The 23,099-nt window shown below is 36.4% G+C and overlaps 1 protein-coding gene across 2 annotated transcripts in view; it reads left to right on the top strand.

Annotated features, from left to right (window-relative positions):
• Positions 1-21,609, top strand: part of GUCY1A1 (guanylate cyclase 1 soluble subunit alpha 1) — a 37,610-nt gene extending 16,001 nt beyond the window's left edge. The window contains exons 2-9 of one of the 2 annotated variants that reach the window (XM_039551116.1): positions 5,743-6,158; positions 9,117-9,178; positions 10,799-10,857; positions 11,666-12,375; positions 13,832-14,317; positions 14,826-14,969; positions 16,825-16,979; positions 18,942-21,609. In XM_039551116.1, coding sequence (XP_039407050.1) covers positions 5,910-6,158; positions 9,117-9,178; positions 10,799-10,857; positions 11,666-12,375; positions 13,832-14,317; positions 14,826-14,969; positions 16,825-16,979; positions 18,942-19,143 — 2,067 coding nt within the window. In that variant the 5' untranslated portion in view covers positions 5,743-5,909 and the 3' untranslated portion in view covers positions 19,144-21,609. The remainder of the gene's footprint in view (positions 1-5,742; positions 6,159-9,116; positions 9,179-10,798; positions 10,858-11,665; positions 12,376-13,831; positions 14,318-14,825; positions 14,970-16,824; positions 16,980-18,941) is intronic. The other variant, XM_010411835.4, reaches the window with a different exon arrangement.
• The last annotated feature ends 1,490 nt before the right edge of the window (positions 21,610-23,099 follow it).

Here is a 23,099-nt window from a genome sequence, read left to right as displayed (position 1 = left end):
TTGTACTAGAGAAAGTTAGATTCAGTCAGCCGTATCTTTTGACTGCTGAAAAAACCCTAATTTTTTTTTTTTTAATTCTTGCTCAACATGCAGCAGTTCATCTAACAAAGGGATATGTATAATTTAAAATCTAAAAAATGGCATATCATCATACCATATTCTGTCTTACTGTGAGCAAAGGACTCTGCTTGTTGTAAGAGAAAAGTATTTAATGCTGGTTTTAATTTTTGTTCCATGTCCATAAATTAAGATTGTAAACTACCTTTAGCTACTGTTGACAAGTGGTATTGCTTAATTATTATAAATGGATGTGTTAATATTAGGGGTTATACTGTATGATTGATTCATTGATCTGTATTGCAAGACAGTGTCAAGAAATGTTGTAATAAAGGAAATATTCAGAAGCAGCCAGTACAAATAAACATACAGGAATGCATTTTGACTGTGAGACAAGTGTAGATGTAAACTTAGAATGAAATGTTTGTACAAAGCATTTTGAGCACTGTTAAGTTATTCTGCAGCTATGACTATAGTGTGTAAAGTCATCTTCATTTTTCTGAGTGGCACAGTGCCATGTTGTATTCAGTCAGACACTAAATAAATTGGCTGCTTGTAGTTAGATCTCACAGCAGATTATTTAATTTTAATTTTCAATTTGTTTCCCAAGGTAACTATGACATCAATTAATGTGTCAGAGATGGAGAATCCGCATTAAACACTGCTTCTCCCCTGGGATGAGCTCTCTCAAACAATGTTTGGAGAGAAATTAAAACCAGAAAACTTTTTTCATGTTTCTTTTCTTTTATTTATGATCAGAAAATGTCTAAAGATACAGTGAACAATGGGAGAGCTGGTGTTCCTCATTCCTGAAACATGTCTGCAGGTGTTTAACTTAACCTGTGATGTGTGGTATCATCTTTGTCGTACCATTTGAAGGTCCATTATACTGCTGAAATTCTTTATAATTTCTACACTGGGGATTCATTATCTTTCTCCTGTCAGACCTTTAACACCACTGTCTAATTACCATCTGAGTGAGACAGATTTTTGTATAACACAACAGACTTTTTTTCTGAATATTACTTAAATTAAGTGCAAGATGCACTTAGGATACCAGATGCAAACTTGATGTTTTAATAAAGGAAGACCTAGTCTATGCAGAGAGGGTTTTTTTTTTTTCAGTATTTGAATCCTCTGAAGTGTCATGGAATTAGGTTATCCACTTTGTTAATTTGCAGATGTGATTTGGGGGGTTTTATCCTTGCAGAGGTCAGGAAGAGTTTTGAACTGACCACTGCTTGAAAATTGTTATACCTGTCAAATTGATAATGGTTTTGAATTGTGATCTTTGTTATCAAAGAACCATACAGTTTGTCTCTGAGAAAACAAGAACTTCAGGATTCTTAGAAAATGGTTCTTCAGAAAACTTTCTTTAGGAACTGTGTCTTCATTATTTTGACTTTAAAGATCTGATACTGGTTTTGTACAACAGCATTATTGCTAGAAACATCATGAATACCCATGTTCTTGAAAATCAATGATAATGTGTTCATAAATAGCAACTGGCAGGAGCCCAGGGTCATGTTCAGATCAAGGGCAAAGATTCCAGTCCCCACCAGGGCAGGAAGAGGCTGAATGTAGGTGTCCTGCAGCGCAAAGGATGGCATCACAAAAAGAAGCTGCAGACACAGTAGCTGCATGTCCAGCAGCTTTGTCGACTCGGGGATCTTCACATCAGTGCCCATTTTGCCCCGAAAAAGTCTTTTCCCATGACCATCTTCTTCCCACTTGGCAGCTTCTACAGACTTTACAGGTGTAAAATGATGCCATCACTCCCTTTACAGAACTGATTCTACATGCCTGGATATTTTTCCTATCACAATAAATGTAATTTAATTAAAATACAATATACTGGCATAGAAGTGAACCCCAAATAGTTCCAGATTATTGTTTTCTAAAAATAGAGAAATAGTTTCATCAGCAGGAAAAAAATAACCAAAGAAACAGAAAACCCATGAAAACCATTGGTAATTGCTGAGGGTGATTCACTTTCTTTGTTCTTAGGTTAGTACAAATGCAGTAAATATTTGTTGTTATCTAATTCAGCCATTAATTCACTCTTACGTTCTTCACTGAGAAACTTTTTTAAAGAGTGTTTAAATAGCAGCATATACTATTGCAGTGTTGCATTCCCTGGGAGATGTTTTAAATGTTTAATTCTACATTTTTTCACCAAAATATATTTCAGAGTTTTCTCCTTTCAAAGTGCTGATATACTTGACTTAAGAAGTTTTAGTAGTTATTTTATAAATTCAAAATTTATCTTGAAATTTAAGGCCCAAATCCAGCAGAGCATGCGAGTATATATGTAAGATCAGAGCCATAATTTAGTTTAGCTTTGACAATGGTGCATATATATATGTATGTTTACTTCAGTACACAGATCAGTCCAACTACAGAAAATACGGTTCTTTTCTGCTTTTCTTTCTTAGTATAGTAATACTTGGTATGTAATGGCTTCTGAATAAAAATATCTATACATATATATGTAAAACAATGCTTACAGTATAAAGTATTATGTATATTTATGTATTTGGAGTATAGTTCTTGCTTTAAACTTTTCACTGCCTTATTTGCTACAGAGTGTTATTCAGCAATAAAAAATGAAGCATATTCATACTGATGTCCATGCAGCAGAAACAAATGAGTTTCTGAGTAAAAACTGAAATCAGAAATATAAAATGTTATGTAAACATTCTTCAGCCTCTTGTTCTTAGCATTGTGTTTATTGATTCTTAAAATAAGACGGTAATTTTGATAGATGTCCCCTCGAACCTGGCCTGACACCATCAGTATTACAGCATACTTTAAAAGGGGCTTTGCTGCCAAATATTTTTTGCAGCAGCAGGTCCAATCAAAGTAGCGCCTGCCTATTTCTCCTTTTATCCGTGGCATTTGTGCTGTGTCTGCAGCACTCCTCTGCTGTGCCATTCACTCCAGCTGTTTCAAAAGCAGCAGCTGATAACCTGTATCAGAGAATTAGTTATTTTTAACCTGATACAGTTGCCATGTGACCCCAAATGCCCTTAGGGTGTCTCAGGGGCAGAAACAAATGGTGTAGTGCACAGGCTTATTAAAGCCGTATTGCCTTTGAAAGAAATAGTTGTTGTATCTCCAGAGAGAAAAATGTAATACTGCTTCCAGAGTCACCAAAAGCTCTCAAGGATTATTTTTAAAGAGTATTATATGAGGATGAGAGGATCTGATTCAATGAGATACGGTCAATAGAAAATGAAAGAAATGAGCCTTTTTCAGATTTCAGGTAAATCATCTTCACTAAACCATGTCCCTAAGTGCCACGTCTGCACATCTTTTAAATACCTCCAAGGATGATGATTCTACTGCTTCCCTGGGCAGCCTGTTCCAATTTTTGAGCACCCTTTCTGTGAAGAAATCTTTCTTAATATCAGTCTAAACCTCCCTTGCTAAAACTGGAGGCTGTTTCTGCTCATCTTGTCACTTCTTACCTGAGAGAATAGACTGACCCTCACCTTGCTACAGCCTCCTTTCAGACAGTTGTAGAAGCAGTAAGGTCTTTGCTGAGTCTCCTTTTGTTCAGGATGAACACACCCAGCTTCCCCAGCTGCTCCTCATAAAACTTGCACCCCAGACCCTTCTCTGGACATGATCAAGCACCTCAATGTCCTTCTTGTAGGGGGCCCAGAACTGAAAACAGGATTCAGGGTGCAGCCTCACCAGTGCCCAGTACAGGGGGAAAATCACTGCCCTGGTGCTGCTGGCCACACCATTGCTGATACAGGCCAGAATGCCATTGGCCTTCTTGGCCACCTGGGAACATGCTGGCTCATGTTCAGCTGGCTGTTGACCAGCACCCCCAGTACCTGGTCCTTTTCTGCCAGGCAATTTTCCAGTCACTCTCTCCAGCCTGTAGCACTGCATGGGGCTGTTGTGACGCAGGGGCAGGAAGCATCACTTGGTCTTGTTGAACCTCCTGTCATTTGCCTCAGTGCATAGATCCATCCTGTCCAGATCCCTGTGCAGCAGATCTGCAGCAGTTTTGTGTTGCCTGCAAACTGACTGAGGGTGCACTTGATGGTCATTGGTTGTCGAGGTCATTGATAAAGATATTAAACAGGGCTGGCCCCAGTACTGAGCCCTGGGAACCCTGCTAGTGACTGGCTACCAGCTGAATGGAACTCCATTCACCAACACTCTGTGGGCCTGGCCATCCAGCCAGATCTTTGCCCGGCAAAGGGTATGCTCGTGCAAGCCATGAGCAGCCAGTTTCTCCAGAATGTTGTGGGAAGTGGTGTCAGAGGCTTTATTTGGGTCTAGGTAGACGTCGTCCTTTTCCTTCATCCTCTAAGCACGTCACCTCGTCATAGAAGGAGACCAGACTTGTCAGGCAGGACCTGCCTTTCCTAAACCCGTGCTGGCTGCGCCTGATCCCCTGGTTGTCCTGCATGTGTTGTGTCATAGCACTCAAGATGATCTGCTCCATGACCTGCCCTGGCTGACTGAGTCTGACTGAAGTCAGGCTGTCAAGGTGTATCCTCCTTCTGACTTGTCATGGATGGACATTAACTTAACTAACCTCCTGTGAACTGGGACCTCCCCAGTTGGTCAGGACTGCTGGTAAACAATGGAAGATGATTTAGTGAGCTCTTCTGCCAGTTCCCTTCATACCCTTGGGTGGACCCCATCTGGTCCCATGGACTTGTGTGCCTTAAGTTGCGTAGCAGGTCACGGACCATTTTCTCCTGGTTTATAGGGGCATCATTCTGCTCTCTGTCTCTGTCTTCCAACGCAGGGCCTTAGTACCCTGAGGGCAACTGTTCTTGCTATTAAAGACTGAGGTAAAGAAGGCACCAAGTACCTCAGCCTTTTCCTCATCCTTTGTCACTATGTTTCCTCCTGCATCCAGTAAAGGATGGAGATTCTCCTTGGCCCTCCTTTTGTTGCTGATGAATTGGTAAAAACATTTTTTGTGTTTTACAGCAGTAGCCAGATTAAGTTCTAGCTGGGCTTTGGCCCTGTAACAAATGGAACCATTATTAAAATTAAAAGTGCAGCTGGTTTTTTTAATGTGTTGTTTGGAAAATAGCACCTTCAAAAGCATAAAAATCCCTTGGTGTTTCCAAGCAACTGCAGTTGTGTAGTCAAATTCCCAAGATGTGAGTTGTCACCAGTCAATTGTTTTTACAAGAGAATCTAACCTTTGGTCTTGGATGGTTTGTTGTTTAAGAAGTGCACACACTAACTTTAGTCATATGTTTCTCTATTACATAAAGAACATCTTGGACATCAAGTAAATTTAGACCTAAGAATTCTTATAACTAATCTGTTTCATTGTGCCATATGAGGTAGTTTTTAATAGCTACTTATAAAGAATTTAAAAGTTTTCCTCATTGGAATTCCACTCTTTCAGAAATCTCATCCATCAATGTGACTAAATATGTGTCAGATAAGACAAGTCCTCTGCCTTAATCACTTTAATACCAACTCATACAAAACTTAACTGTGCATGCAACTTGAGTTACCTGAAGCACTGAAGTCAGTAGATATTACATGCTCAAAATGGCACGTGAGTTTAAGTGCTTTCCTGAGCAAAGTCCTCAAAAAGCCATTATTTTAGTGTACTTAAGATAAAACTGGCACATCATGGTAATTTAAAAGAGAAAATAAATGTTTGTAATTTTTTCTTTTTTTCTTGTTTTGTAGGGGCACAAGTTTTTTCCTGTGGTGATTTATAGCTACCAATAACCTTCCACAGTGGTTGCCTTATCAACCTATTATTCTGGCATCTTCTGCTCTTGTTAGTAAACAGAAGAGAACTATTAAACACAAAGCCAAGTACTCCTAATCTCAAGAGAGAGACTTTGTACAGTATGTTCTGTACAAAACTGAAAGACTTGAAGATCACAGGAGAATGTCCTTTCTCCTTACTGACTCAAGGTCACATTACTGAGGAACATGACAAGGACTGCACAGAAAACAGCTCTAGAGCAGCTTTGCCCATCTGCAAAGAAGTCCATGAAAAAGATGGTCAAGGGAACCTTCCACAACGGAAAACAAGCAGAAGTAGAGTGTACCTGCACACACTAACTGAAAGCATCTGCAAACTAATCTTTCCTGAGGTAAATAGATACTTCGTAATAATAAGACTTTAATAGCATTTAATTGTAAATGTTAAAAAAGCATTTTATGCCTGCCTTTAGATGTAAGCCTTTAGAAAGTTGTTTTGACTTCAGAGTTTTTGTTCTTACATAGTTCTCCATAGTTTAAATCTACTTCCATTCCTTCTGGATATAATTTTGCCACAATCTACTTTGTACACACCATTCCTTCCACTGTATTTCCCCTATTTTTGCCTTGTATTTTTAACCTTTCACTGGTCTTTTTAATTTTAAATTTTTTAATCCAGCTATTTCTGTAGCATTTTTTTACACAGAGATATAGTAATTGAAATTCTGCCTTGTTACCTAATTATGTAAATTATGTGGTCATCTCATCAGTTCACTTAACTGAATCCAAACTGCTAAGTGCATTAGTCATTATCGCAAAAAAATTAAAATAGCTGTTTCCATCTGCTATGATGCTAACCTCCTGTCATACTATTTTTAAAAACATTACTGTTCGTGTTTACCACAAAGATATTCTTATGTCTCTGCTCAACTTGAGAACAGGTCCAGTGCAGGCTTGCTTGAGTGGAGATGAATACCATGGTTTATCTCTGTAAAAAGAACATGAAAAATGTAGCTCCATAACATTCAACTCTTGGCCTTGTCTCAAATTCAGTGGAAAGTTTGAAGGAACTGACTGACAAATGTTGGGAATACCAATAGCAAATGGTCAGTTCTGTATAGTTATTTAATTACAATTCCAGTACTTGGATATTCAGTGTACCTTACTTAAAGGGCTGGAGTTTTGTTAAATCTATTTGCAGATAATGGTTATGCAGCTCTTCATCTATTACCCATTTACTAAACCTCTAGGTAACTAAGTTTTGGAAAACCCCTTTTTACATCTGCTGCACTTACACAGATGGAATTCATCCCTTTAAACTGATCTTTGAATTTATAAAGAGTAAGACTTTAAAGCCAAAATTGAACTGGCAAAGCACCCTTTCCAGGGTGTCATGATTGCTGTATTCCTTTTCTAGTATATAGTTGTTGGTGGGATTTTTAATAACGGGTATTTTTTTTTCTCTTTAAAGAGTGGTATAAATGTATGCAGTTACCTATTACGTAATCATGATAGGCTAGTTCATCAGTTGGGACAAAAGCTTGGCAATGTGATGATATTATGACCATGTACCCTAGGAACCATTTAAGTTCAAAGTTATTGTTGCTGCTATTTACAATTATTCTACTCATATTTATTAGAACTTTGTCCATGTTCTCATGATCGTTTGGGGTAAAGCCATAAGCATCTTCCTAATCCTAGTTTTCCATAAAAGGGTTTTGCTTGTTTAGAAACATTTTTCATTGCTTAGATACTTTACAGTACCTTACTTAAACACCATTGAGTAACATCATCTTCCTTCCTACTGGAAGCTCCAAAACAGGGCTGCATCATGACCCCTATTGATTCATGAACTTCTCATGGAAACAGCGAGCTATGCATGGAAATCCAGGACAGTGCATCCACACAACTTTTTGATTAAATTTGAGATATAATGTAGTGCCTGTTGTTGTTTTATTTTCTTCTTTCTTTACAGAAATATAGAGAACATTGCTCATATATAAGTAATGAATTGAATGGCATTCCACTTGCTGTATCAGTTTCTACACAGATGTAATTTATGTTGTATTCATATACATGGTATGGTATATTGTATATACATAGATAGATATATACCTATACATATCTAATTCACTTTAGATTTTTGCATGGAAAACATTTCCAGAATACACTGCCTTGCTTTCACATGATTTTTTCTTTAGTTGTGCAAACTTTCCTCCTGAAAATACAAAAAGTAAAAGATGCAGTAAAAGCTGCTTGTTTCTTCAGGGAACGAGAACCAAAGAAAAGCCAGGCCACAGGAAGCCTCATGGCCAAATTCTATCATGCCAGTATAGTACTATTCTATGACCCTGTCTGTGTGGGAAGTTTGGGTTTTGAATATCAGAGACTACATACATATGACAGCTTTACTGGCCCTAAAAATTTGAAATATGCATATTTAGAAAATGTTCCATCTGTTCTAGTTAGGAGCTGCAGAAGGGATATGGAATCATGGGATTGAAGTAATTTAAGGCAAATACTCATTATGCTCTAAAATGTCGTTTATTAGATAATCCTTTTACAAAGGATATCTACAGTGACTAGATTTTCATCTGGAGGATATTTGGGGTTGTGGCATACACAGCCAAAATTATTCTTTTTCTTTAGAAGAATGGTTCTAACATTGTCTTGAAATGCTATAGTCTTGAAAACATAAAAGCAGGTAATCTGAGGCATAGAATGTTACACTGATCTTTTATAGCTGCATTTGAAACTGTCACCTTTTTCAATTTCTGTCTTGACACTATAGAAAATTGCCCTGAAAATGGGGAAATTGCCCTGAAAAAGTCCAACTATTCATATTCCAAGAAAAGCTATTTGCTGTAAGATTTACTTTTAACTGTTTTGCTTTGGGCATAATGCAGAATATAAGCGGCTTTTTCTGTTAGGAGTATCTATCTTAAACTGAAAAGACTTTTTTTCTGCATTTTGTATTCATAGTACTGCGTGTTTTCTGGGGGGAAGATGTGTAATAATAGAAAGGTGTGTTATACTTATTTCTTAGCAGCACTGTCTTTATTGCCGTCTGAAAACTTGGAAGTAAAGAATATCACTGTATTTAAAATACACAACTGCTGGTGCACATGAGCTGAGGGGCTTAATTGTAGAAGGACTGAAGCTGAAGAGATGAACATAAAGTAAACCCTGTAACCACAGAAGTGACATACTGTTTCTAACAACAATAGTGTCTTGAAAAAAGTCATTAGTCCCAAGGATGGAAAAGTAATTATTTGTATAAAAATGTTATCTCATGATTAAATTTTCACCAGTGACATAGATACATATGACATACGTATTTTTTTCCCCAGTTTGAAAGGCTAAATCTTGCACTGCAGAGAACACTAGCAAAACACAGAATAAAAGAAACCAGGTATGTAAGTGTAATGGGTTTGTAACTAACTTCACTGCAAAAATGTTTTTCAGATAGTTCATAAGGACTAGGAATGGGGTGGTGACCGGGAATCAAGACTTCTGGAATTTGTTTTCAGTTATCTTGTCAAATTAGTGTGTAACATTTCATGTAATGTAAGCTAGTAATGATTTCGCTTATTTTAAAATATTCACAAATATTTATATCACTCACAAAGTTGTCTTAATGGGCAAACTGTACAGGGAAACAGGCAAGAACTTTGGAGGAACTCAGAGACTGCTTGGCATAGATGGAACGATAGATATGGTTGTATATGGATCTAGCCCATTGTTTCTAAGATCCCAGAAAAAGAGTTTTAAATACGATCAGTATTAAACAAAAGAATTTGGTTTCTGATACACTGTATGAGTGAACACTCATACACTATAGATGCTGACATGGATGTTTTCCCGAGCTTACTTGGCTTCTGGTTTCTGTTTCTGAGGAACTCAGCTCAATTTTCAGCACTTCTTAGTACTATTCCAATATTAATCATTTGAGCCTTGTGGGGAGTGAGAATTTCTTAGCATCTCATGATACACTGAGGATTCACTTTATTGAATGCATCTGAAAAAATAAGCCCATCCATTTAAATCTGCTTTCTTAAGTGAAGAAAAATAATCAAGTTGGAAACTACACTGTTGCTCACCATGGTAAGAATAGATAATTGCAGTGTATCTTTTAAATTATACTTGATATTTTTAAAGCACTTTACATGCATTGACTGAACCAAAGATAGCGGGTCAGATGTGCTTTGCAGTTGCTGACTGGCTTATTGCTATGAGTGTTTTCCCATTCTTTAATTATGTGTTCCTTCCCTGGAGTATTACTTGAAAAGAAAAAATTACTGTGATATTCTGAATGAGGCAATAATACAAATGTAAAACAAATCTAAATGTCTGTATTGGTTTTGCATATAAATATACCTATGGTATTCCAAGTGATGAAATTCAGACAGCATGTATTAGGAGTTTATTGCTTATATGAAGCAATAAATCTAATAATCTAAGCTATATGTCATTCTCATAACTGTGAGTCAAACATTCAAGTTGACATTTATTGTCCTCAGAGAACTCAGGGCTGCAGGTTTGTGTTAAATATCTGTGTTACTATCAATGAAAAAGTAATTTTGAAGTTAATAGTCGTTATTGGTATTTCCTCTCAAAGCAGAAATATGTTCGCACCTCTTTTAAATTAAATGCAATGTAATTCCAAAAAATGCTTGAATATAAATCCCAATTATATTATACAATATGTTAGGAAATATGGTTTTGGCTTCAAGAAAAAAACACAAACCAAACAAAAAACAGGACTGTTACATGCAATATATATGCAATAGCATTTGGCCTAAATCCATAATTTGAGCTCAGACCACCAAAGCTTTAATTTACCAGAAATGCAGAGGATAGTCTAAGATCCTACCAAGACCCCCTTTTGAATTAATTAAAAACTTCCTATTTGATCAGCAGAACTGGGTCTATACACTTTAAAGACAAGGTAGGTAACTTCTGTACTTACTATTTTTACCACTTTTATCGTAATTACTTAGGGGTTTTATTTATATTTGTATAATCTTTGCAGAAAAACTGCTGATAGAGAAGATTTTGAAAAAATAATCAGTGATCACGCTAATGCAGCAGGTAATGTAAGCTTGTTTAATAATATATATAAATAAATAGATTATATATGCTATGTATAAAAAAAAGTAATATATTTTATATAAATTAGTCTTGTTACTAATATGTTACTTCATATTCTGAAGGACTGTTGTGTGTCAGAAGAGAACTCTGTAATTTGTAATATGTAACATCTGTTATAGTAAATTAGCCTTTCCTGCAACTGAAATATGGTCTTCTGTACTCTTAAACTGTTAAACTGGTCCAAGCACATAGTTGGGCTGTGAGAGACAATACTTTTTCAAAGGATTCCCAGTAACAGCTGGGGAATTGGAACATTCCCAACAGTTGGTTTGCATGAAGCTATCCAGTTAAAACAAATTTACTAGGGAAGTTGTAAGCCATTCGGTGCCAATTGGCCCCAGTGCTCCAGAATATTCCTAGCATCATTCAATGTACTGGATCAGGCATAGTACTTATATCTACAGATCCTATTTTATTCTTATGTTAATTTTTAAAATTCTTATTTTACTCCTTTATATCAGTCTAAGGGAGTTGAGTTAAATCTTGTGCCAAAACTTGCATTTGTTTTGTCTACATCTCTACAAAGAACACCGAATTGTGGATCTTTCTAAACTACAACAAATTGTCCCCCCATTTCCAGGCCTTGATTCCAGGATTCCTAAATGAGAGTGCCCTTGGGTGTCAATGCTGGATCAGGGAAGGATATTGATAGTTTGCTTTGGCCTAGGATGAAAAAAATGTGGATGTAAAAATGGCCTGTGATTCTGGATCATGAGTGCAGTTCTGACTAAAATGTGGTTCCATGCAGGTGTTCCCGTGGAATCTCTACGGGAATCTCTTGGTGAAGAGCTATTCAAAATATGCTATGAAGAGGATGAACACATATTAGGGGTTATTGGAGGGACCCTTAAGGACTTCTTGAATAGTTTCACTACTCTGCTGAAGCAGAGTGGCCACAGCCAAGAAGCAGGAAAAAAGGACAGACTTGAAGATGCCTCCATATTATGCCTGGAGAAAGATCAGGACTTCTTAAATGTTTATTATTTCTTTCCTAAGAAAATCACAAGTCTTATTCTACCTGGTATCATTAAAGCAGCAGCTCATATTTTGTATGAAACTGAGGTGGAAGTGATGCTCATGCCTCCTTGTTTCCATAACGACTGCACTGAGTTTGCTAATCAGCCTTATTTGCTGTATTCTATACAAGTCAAAAGTGCAAAACCGTCCTTATCTCCATGTAAACCACAGTCTTCACTTGTGATTCCTGCCTCTATGTTCTGTAAGACTTTCCCATTTCATTTTATGTTTGACAAGGATATGTCTGTTCTTCAAATTGGAAATGGGATAAGAAGACTTTTGACCAGGAGAGAATTTCAAGCTAAGCCCAATTTTGAAGAGTATTTCGAAATTCTTACCCCCAAAGTAAGCTGCACTTTTAGTGCAATAATGACAATGCTAAATATGCAGTTTACTGTACGAGTTAGAAGATGGGATAATACTGATATGAAACCATCCATGGTAAGAGACTTTTTATCACCATTACTTCTATGAGGAATTTGTTTTCTTCAGATGGAGTTAAAACAGCCACAAAACATGGTGCATTTTGCATTTTCTACCTCTGAACATCTGATACAACTGTATAATAATGATTTAATCAGGGTATTCAAATGTAATTCAGATTCTGAAGCCTATGTTCAGTCAAAATTTTGCTTTAGGACTTTTACACAAGTAAAATCTGACTGAAAATTTGATTGTATTTTAATAATTTGAAATACTGAGATAAAGCCAGTGATATGCCATGCTGCTGAGAATAAGGGCATCTCCAGCACAGGGGACAGTGGCAGGTAAAGCTTTAACAAAACACCCCTGAGTAATTTGGAAACAGCTATAGGATTTGAGGGAAAGAAATTGGTGTTTTCTGTGATCATTCAGCCTTTGCTATGTTGGTATCTTTGATACTGTGATGTTTTCATGGGATACAATCACCAAAGGTTCCACTTAGTTTCAGCTGATGGGATTACAACTATCTTTGCTGAAGCTGGGTGTGTGACAAATGACCTGGGACAGTAAAAAACATTGAGTATTCAGTGACTGTTTTTATTCGTTCCTGGTCCCAGCTGAATTCCAGCTTATATACACCTGAGGCACTCTAGGATGAGTTACCAGTTCAGACTCAACTCTCCAAAAACTTAAATGAAGAATGGTCTCTTTTACCCAGTTACTAATGTAGCTACTATTAAAAACTGTAGCTACTTCATTGCAGATCCATTTCTGCACTAGAATGATTATAAGGGGTAGTAGACTTGGCTTTGATTTTACATATACTTGCGTATGCAAACGTCTGTTAGTAGGGAACAGATTTTATTAAAAGAGTGGTCTTTCAAAGCCATGTTAAGCTAAGCTCTGCAGCACCTTACACATTACACAACTGACTACAGAAGGGATATAAAAACACTTCACACAAAATATTTTCCTTGTTAGGCCATTAAAATTGGATATTTCTGACATTTATGCCTTTAATTTTAAATTGCAGTGAGTACTGAACACCCTATGATAAAACTTAAGCAGATTTTCCCACTTTATCTTGTGGAGAAAGTGATGCATGAACTAGTTATTAGTAGAAAATCATAGGCCACTGTAGTCACACATTTTATCAATTGCTGAAAATGCACAGAATTATTCTTTTTGGTTTTCTTTTCTCCCTAAGATAAACTGATACTCAAACACAGCTAGGTGTTCATCCTTAAGTTGGGGGTCCTTTTGTACCAGAGGGCTGAATAAAAATGAACTTATTTGGTGGCTCTGTGATTCAGCACCCCATGCTTTCTCTAAGCAACTAAATGAAAATGTAAGGACTATGAACCAGTCTTGATTTTCTTACATTTTAGCAAAATGTATTTTCTCTAAAACTTCTTGCTTTTAAATCATCACCATGCGTGTTTTGCATGAATTCTTGTTTCTCTAACTGTTTCAGGTAATGGACCTTAAAGGCCAAATGATCTATATTTTTGAATCCAGTGCCATTCTATTCTTGGGATCTCCCTGTGTGGATAGACTAGAAGATTTTACAGGACGTGGATTGTACCTCTCTGATATTCCCATTCACAATGCTTTAAGAGATGTTGTTCTGATAGGAGAGCAGGCTAGAGCCCAGGATGGACTGAAGAAGAGGTTAGGAAAGCTAAAAGCAACCCTTGAGCAGGCTCATCAAGCACTTGAAGAAGAGAAGAAGAAGACTGTAGATCTTCTGTTTTCAATTTTTCCTGGAGAGGTTGCTCAGCAGCTGTGGCAGGGACAAGTTGTACAAGCCAAGAAATTTAATAATGTCACAATGCTTTTTTCTGACATTGTTGGGTTCACTGCCATCTGTTCCCAATGCTCACCTATGCAGGTTATCACCATGCTTAATGAGCTTTATACTCGCTTTGATTACCAATGTGGAGAACTAGATGTCTACAAGGTACACAATTCATTGCTTTTCTATGGGATTCTGGGGCAGGGAAGGAAATTAAGACTAAATGAGACAGCAGATAATAGAGGTCAAAAAATTATTTTGCCATAAACCTTTTTTAAATGAAAGAAAAATCAAAAAACAAAAATCAGCATGAACAATTTTTCATTCAGCCAAGAGAGAAACCTGTCAAAACTTAAAAGTTAATTTTAAAAATTAAGTTCAATGACAGTGCTGTGACTCTCGAGTAAATAGGCGTTTAATGTAGCTATGGGTGCCTGACAGTAAGTGAAAAAGGAAAAGTATTTTAGAATTATGCCCAGCAATAAATATAAATTGTGCAATTTTTCCTTTTGCATGATACTGCAAGATTTGTCCAGTTCTTAAATAATTTTGCAGGAAAAATAAGACTTGGTCGAGAATTGTATGTAGCTACAACTAGTACTGAAGATATATTGGCTGTTCTTTTATGTTTTTCAAACAGTTTAACAGTAAGAAATATATATGCCTGTTTTAGGTTGAGACTATTGGAGATGCCTACTGTGTTGCTGGAGGCTTACACAAAGAAAGTGAAACACATGCTGTTCAGATAGCACTGATGGCCCTTAAGATGATGGAACTGTCAGACGAGGTGGTGTCTCCCCATGGAGAGCCTATCAAGGTCATATATTTTATTGTATTTTATTTGGTTAAAGTGAGCATTTTTGTTTGTTTAATTGCTTTCTGGGATTTTGTCTCAAAGAAATTTCACATCATTGCGTTAACTCAGACTCCCCATTAATTTGGGGAATCAAGTGACGGTGGCTGGAGAAGCTGACCTTTTTAGTTCTGTGGATGAGAGTTTTGCGGAGCGGTAAAGATGAAACAGAGATCTGAAAATCAACCCAAAAGACAAATGCAGTGAAGTCAATAGGTGCAATCTGACACGCTGCAGTTTTTGTCTCAGTAGCAATAAATCTGTCGGTGTCATGGAATATTCTCTTTTCTAAGGAAATGACTAATCCTCTTTCCAAATCTTCCAAGTCTTTTGACGCAGAAGCTATGAATATGAATGCCCAAAGACGTTCTGATTGTAGTAATTGACGCATCTTTAAAGGATTCCATTGCTGTTCTTGTTTTACAGTCAGATACTGAACCACCATAAGATAATGGTGTTAATGCTGTCAAAGCAACTGTTAAATTCAGTGGTAATTATATTTATGGCTTCCTTTCAATGGGAATTTACACATGTACTGAAATTTTCATGTAGGATTATCTCTCACTGAGAAGGAAAAAGAAAGGCCTGTATGCATGAAAAATGATGTGGACTTTCAGCTAAGTTCAAATGGCCTGGAATGGCGTACTGGTATTTTTAATAGAGGTGTCTCAATTCATTATGTCTTTCATTTGCTCATTTTTAACATTTATCTGTTCATTTGTTCCTCCAGAAAGCTTAATGCTTTTTTTTTTTTAATTTTAGATAAAGGAATATCTGTATTCCAAGAAAAAGAAAATGGTTATTAAGAGGATTATATGCTCCACATTTATCACAGAGAACAGCAGTATTGTATTATAAATAAATGTTTTTCTTTTTGTATTTTGCAGTATCAAATTAAGTTACACTTAAAAAATCTGGAAACATCCTGACAATATTATAACAAGTTTATCATTTACATGCAAATGCTACTACCTCATTTTTAAAATTAATTTTAAAATAAGGAGAAAAAAGTTGTATTGTGTACCTAACAGAGGCTTCTTAGAAGGAAACTATTTTTAATGAAAGCATGCATCTCTTTTAATTAAATGCTTCATGAAATCATTGGCTATTATTATTATTGCTAATCAAAGCAATAAATTTGTCTCACATTCTACTGCCATTTTACATATCAATTGTCAAAGAAAAAAAAGGTGTGACCACAAATGGCATACTTTGAATAAGACTTATATTTCCATGAATATATTTCAGCCATCTTTACTGTGTTGGTGAATTTTGGTCTTGTTGCAGATTTTTCTGCTTTTACACTCAAAGTTAGAAATTGTAACTTCTTCATAATGGTATGATACTCTCTGGATGTGTAAAGAGTAGCAGGCACAGTAGACGTACAAGCTTTCTGACATCATGCCATTATTGTGTCAGAATGCTATTCTGAAGAAAACATCTCTACACTTGTGTAATACACATGAGAGAAAGAGCACACCTCAAAAAAAAAAACCACCAGAAAGAACCACAGAAAGCAGCATCAGCTAAGTAAGAGTCAAAAATCTGAGTATGAGCTAAGTTCACAGCAGTTCACAGTCTTATTTTGATATGGTAGGATTACTTACTAAAAATGCAATGCAAGATAAACTTCAGCTAGTTCCCTCTCCATGAGCAGTAATGACCAGAGTACAGATATTTTAAGGAGGCTCTGCTAGCTCCGTTTATTTTAGTAGCTTGCTTGCTTTCTTTTTTTTTTTAAATTGAAGAATAATTTATAAGATTGACTTTAATAATTCTATTTTACCTATTAATGCTGTTTTCTTTCTTTTGTTTAAAGATGCGTATTGGCCTTCATTCTGGATCCGTCTTTGCTGGAGTTGTTGGGGTTAAAATGCCTCGTTATTGCCTTTTTGGAAATAATGTAACCCTTGCCAATAAGTTTGAGTCTTGCAGTATACCTAGAAAAATAAATGTCAGCCCAACAACTTACAGGTACAGTGCTCAATATATGTAAAATGTCCACCTGCAGTAGTTACTGTAGTAGTCTATTATCTTCCCGTTGTTTTTTGTTTTTCCTTGAAGTACTGCTACATATTTTCCATTTTTTCTTTTTATCTGACTCCTCATGAATGCGCCACAGTTATTAATAGTCAGACTTCAACCAGCAGCAGCAAGAAAAAAGGTGAAACAGAACAACTGATTCTTGTTTTTCAGACATTGACCATCTGGGCCAACTTTGCCTCTTACACCACAGCTGTATATATCTTGCTTTTTCTTCCTTCTTCTCTCATATAGCTTGCTCTTCTTCAAGCTTTCACGGTGAACTGCATGCCAAACTGGCTGTAGGTGCCCTTGAAAACAACAACCTCACTGGAGAATGGTTAAACATCACCCTACACATCTTCATTCTCCTTTGGTTAGGAAGGATGACTGAATAGATTGCAATGAATCAGAAACACCAGTGTTTAGTTTATACAGGTCTTTCAGTTCAGTTTAGATCTGTTAGTATGGAACTCAGATCAGGTATTTTTAGTAACATGTAGTCCGTGATTATGCAGACAGCTAGCAGGCCCTTCCATGGGAAATACAGCATCTTTCCTTTGTCCTTCAAACCTAACACTCTCTTTATATTGTCTGTTTAATTGTACTTCAAAATCACCTTGCAAATCATGTTGCAAGTAATGGCCAAGTAATCGTGTCTTGTAGATGCCAGGCAAGACAATAGGAAACTGTTTGAATGTGATGGTAACAACAGTCGACATCTGAACTCCAGGTCCAGGTCTGAATTTTATGTCACTCAGCTGACAGACATTATTGTTTCTTCCAAAAATTCTATAAGAATGTACTGTAAAGAGTGAATCTACTAGAAGGAAGTGATATGGCTGGCTGGGTAAAATAAGCAAAATTATAAATTTTTTTTATCTTTTAAGGAAGCTCTGCTACCTTCACTGTAGCCTGGACTGTAGTCTGTTGTTCCTACTCAGCTTGTAGTATCTTATAATGCCTTGTGGCAAGGTTCTGCATTCAACATCAGGCAGAGCATTTGGCACAGGATCCTGACATCCCCTGCAGCATGTGTTATGTGACATACTGGGTGCCAAGCTTTAGATGATCTTGGATAGGTGATTTAGAAAAAGTAGCACAGGTATTAGAGCACACAGAAAGTAACCCTTTTGATCATGCACTCTGAAAACACAAAGAGAGCATTAGCATTGCCAGTGCTTATGTATGTCAACATAAGCAGTGCTGGCCAACACTGACTGTTTTTCCATTCCATTCATATGGAAAATCATTTTGAATGATACCCCTAGAAAATAGGCAATTTGATTAACAGATCAACTGTTGGTGTTGTGGAGTTTCTTTTTTTTTCTGAGTGAATGAGGTGTTAACCTCCTTTTTGGTGTTTTTTAAGTTTTGATTCATTCACCAATTCTAAAGACACACTGATAACATTATGGTACCTTGCACAACTCCTGTATATTGCAGTAATTGTTTGAAAGCTTAGATACAAGTTATCAGTATTTATCCCTACAAATTAGCACTCTCTGTTTCAATCTGTGAAAAAGGAAGTAATATTAGAATTGGTAAGAGGGTCTGAATAGTTTAATTAATAAGGTTGACAGTATTCCATTCTTTGAAGCATTAATTATGGTGCATTTGATGTGCAGATATGAGCTAGCTTTCAGCACTAAATAATTTTTGAAAATATTTACAACAAACATAGCACCTACTTGCAAAACATTGACAAGACAAAAAAAGAGGCGATACTGCTATTTGCACTGATGCATAAGTTTATAGGTTATCAAGGTTACCAAGTAAACATTATTTTTTATATTTTCAGTAAATAACTATAAAAATTGAATTGGAGTCTCCCTGGCATTCATGAAGAATTGAATATCTGCACTTATTAGTGACTGATTCATTTTTAATCAAGGTGATTCATTTTTGTTCTAGGTTGTTAAAGGAATACCCAGGTTTTGTGTTCACACCACGCTCAAGAGAGGAGCTTCCACCAAATTTTCCCAGTGATATCCCTGGAATTTGCTATTTTCTGGATGCTTATATTCAAGGAACAAACTCACAGACTTGGTTTCAAAAGCGAGATTTGGGAGATGGCAATGCAAATTTTTTCGGTGAGGAAACAGGAATAGACTAAATTGTTCATTCACAAATGTATAGAATAAATTTATAAATATTTGGAATTTTTTTTTGTATAAATTGAAAATTTTTAAAACTGTATGAAACATGAAAGCACTTTAGATTGTTAACACCTGAAAGCCAGTATTAAAATTTCAGGAAGTATGTCACTGACTACTTTTTATTTTTCCTTTGCATAAGGAACATAGTCGCTAAAGTAATGTTGCAATGTCACTGTTGGAAATGCTACTATAAACTGTATTTTCCCTGTGGTAATTTGTAAGTGCTACAGTTCTCTCTATACTGAGAATTCTAGAGGTATTGTATATGCAGTTTGTCAGGAAATGTAATGTGCAAGTGATGCAGTGTTGTGAGCTGGTGCTTATCAATGACTATAAAAATTTTCTTAGAGATTCCATAAGAAAATGTCCATTAAAATATTGTCACTGCCATCACATACTCCTTCCAGTGCATCATTTGGGCCCCATCCTAGAAGCTGCTGACCATCTTCTCACATTGACTGGTCAAAATATGAGGGTGCTCAGCATTTTCTGGATCAGGCTGCTGATTGTAGCTGATACACATGCATAGCAGAGTTGCTGCTTACTGTTTCATGAACGTTGTGTATAAAATGAATATAGATTAAAACACTGTATAATCACATACTAATATCTCTGTAATCATCAAACTATTTTAGTTCTAAGGGTTTTTAAAATACTTAAAAATAATAATATCCACTTGTTATTATGTATTACAGCAATAAATGTTTTCTTTTTGTTGTCATTTAAATTTGAAATGTTTTAACAGAACTGTAATAAAATATGCTTTGGAATGTTTGCTTAGAAATGAAATTCCAGTCAGACTGTATGAAATGGAAGCACACCAGCTTAAAGCTCTGATCCTTATTTGAGGATGAAACGTGGGTGTGATGTGTTATGGAAATGCCCATCGCATGCTCACTCTAAAGTTGCCAGGGGAATCTTCAGGTGAACAGAAATGCTTTCAAACACATCTACAAAGATTCACATATGAACACATTTACAAAGATTAATACTACTACAGAACAAGCTTTTCTGTTGTGGATAATGGAATATGAGTGGAGAATTCTAAAGGCTTTGCCTCTGGAGCTGGCAGAATAGAGTTAGCTAAGAGTTCTGAGTTCAGGATTCCGCCTCGCTGACTAGCAGATCCATCTGCCCAGAAATTCCTCTGTGCTCTAGTTTGATCCCAGCTGCAGGCTGGAGAACTGCACAGCTTACACACATACTACTACTCCCAGTAGTATCAAGTATTATTAGTTATTATTCTAACCTCTTCAGCTCTTGGGGTCTGGCATATCAAGCCATTAAAGTCTCTTCAAACCACTTGCCACTAAATCAGATTTTTAATCTTAATATTTACAGGGAACAATTACATTAGACTAAGGTGCTATTTCTTTCATTTTTTGATCTTGACTGGTATGTTCTGAAGCTCAATATACCATTTTGTCCTACTAGTATTTGGTATAAACTCATATATGTACCATCAAAGTCTTGAGAAAAGTCCCTATAAGAATATAGAATTAAGAACATTTTAAAACCATTTTTCAATTCAGATTTCCTGTAAGGAGCATTTGAACAAAACTTGAAACATTGAATCCTTCGTGAGGTCTCTATATCCATTGAGGATGCTTAGAAATAGTTCTGTGGCACAAAAATGGAACCAGAAAGTGTATTATATGTAAACACGTCTTCCACACACCATATATATATACACACATACAAGCACATGTATTTGGAACACTTTAGACTGCAGTGTTTCAAGGAAACAAGAACTATGTGAATCTTGGAGACTGATGTTTCCAATAGTGGTTAGAAAATTCTATTCTGTTGAGATAAATACCCAGATGTTACTAGCAGTGCCATGTGGGTGCTCCTTGATATAACAATGTGGCAGTATTTGAAAACTGACCATTCAGTAGGCTTATGTTATTAAACCAGTAATGACTGAGGTCAGCATGAATCTCTCCATCCCTGTTAAATAGGCTTGTCAATAAAAAGCATTTCTTTCTCGAATCTACTGAATGGAGGACATGCTTAGGAGGGAATTTCCTTTTATCCCTAGAAGACAACTGTTGCTGGACTGGATGATGGCCATGCTCAAAGCCAAATTCTGTATGAATCTGTCATTACATAGGCTGTTCATCATGGCAGTTCTTGATACCTTCCTTAGTGGTGTCAACCTTCGGGGAAGAATTCTGGTAAGGTGATTAAGTGTACACAGAAAGCAACATGCTTGAGTCTCAGTGAAGTAAATAAGATTTAGTCACATATTTAAGACAATGATTGAAGAAAGTGCTTTAAAATGTACTTGTGTTCAGACCTGTTTGACAAAAGCCCCCATAATTCCACTTAGCTTTAAGCGTAATTTAAGTATTTAGGTCTCACTGAAGCTGTTCATCTGTTTAAATTTTTTTTTGCTGAATAAACATGTATTTAATAAGGGACAGTTATTTTAATTTATCTTTTTACTTAGATCTAAAATAGCCTTTTCACTTTTTAACTAATCTTTTTACTTAAATTGAAAAAAAGGAATTGTGGAGATAAACAGAAGGAAGGCAATTTCACTGATGCAATACTGGAAAGAAAATAATAGAGTTGTTTTTAAGTTGATGCCTTCTGTAGTATAATGTGGGAATTTTCAGAGACTATGCAATGCTACTTATATAAAAATTCCTTAGTACTATGTCCAGAAACAGTTTTGTTACATGTGAAATTTTATTTTAATAGTTCATGATGATTCTGCATGGCTGATTTCTGTTCACACTTACGCTTTGTGATGGAAGATACATTTTTATCACGCTGCAGTTTCTTTGCCAAAGAAGTGTAAGTGGCCCTTGAAATAAAAACTGGGTCCTTTGAATCTTAACAGTGACATAGCTAAAGTGAAAGCTATACCAAAAGAATTCAACTAATTTTATTTCATTCAGGCATGACCTGATATAATTTCAGGGAGATGTTGGAAAAAATTTACATTGCTGGTGTCAGAGGAAGTGTAATTAGTGTGGAGCTAATGCTTTCTTTCTCTCTGAACTACTGTGCAAAAGCAGAGCAAAGGGAGTCACAGAATCTGACAGAACAGTGAAGCGCACATATAATTGAACCCTTGGGACAGAGCTACTTCTTCCTGGGAAATCTTGTGAAGGCAGAATTCAGACCTCCCCCAAACCCAGTTTATTTCTCCCATCATTTTCTTTTGCAATCTTTTCAGAAACAGCTGCAATTAATAGTACAGCGGGCAAAATCAGTATTTCCAACTTAAAGCCACCAGAATTAAGGGAATTGCTCTTGAATCCTGGCAAGAGGACGCTTTTGCAAACCCCACCCATCCTACAGCCTAGCACACCACTCTAGCTGCTACCATTTTTTTAATGCCTGCTCATTGTTCTGCAAAAGCAGTGGGAGATTTGCTTCCTGTACCAGCAATGACTTTTGTGGCTGTTTGCCATAGAGTGTACAAGGTACTGAGTTGCTTTCAAAGCTCTACTCCAGTTTATAAGTGAGCTTGGCAGGAACCAAATTTCACTCTCTGAAATGAGAGCTAGGACTTGCTTTTCTGCTTCTAAAGTCTGCAAGGTGTGTGCCACAACAGTCTTTTGAGACTTCTAAAACCACCTCTGATGGTGTGACTGCTCACAACTGCATAGGAAGAAAATAATCAGATTAAGGTTTGTTGGTTTTGTTTGTTTTTTGGGTTTTTTTTTTAAGTTTTCCAATCTCATTTGCATGTGTTCATTAGCAGTCCTTTTTTGCAGAGCATGGAGGGAGAGTAAAAGTCACTGTCTTATGTTACTGAGCATTGCTCTGATACTGAAACACAAATAAAAGAGGAAAGATAATCAATGATTCTGGAACCTTTGCTACGTTGAGATGCAACAGTTTAAAGATACATACTCTCCTGAGCACAAGCAGTAGGATCTGAATGTTAAATATGCAG

This window comes from Corvus cornix, chromosome 4, assembly GCF_000738735.6.
Source record: "Corvus cornix cornix isolate S_Up_H32 chromosome 4, ASM73873v5, whole genome shotgun sequence".
Lineage (NCBI taxonomy): Eukaryota > Metazoa > Chordata > Aves > Passeriformes > Corvidae > Corvus > Corvus cornix.
Note: the sequence above shows the minus strand (reverse complement) of the source record. Positions and strands in the feature narration are given on the sequence as shown.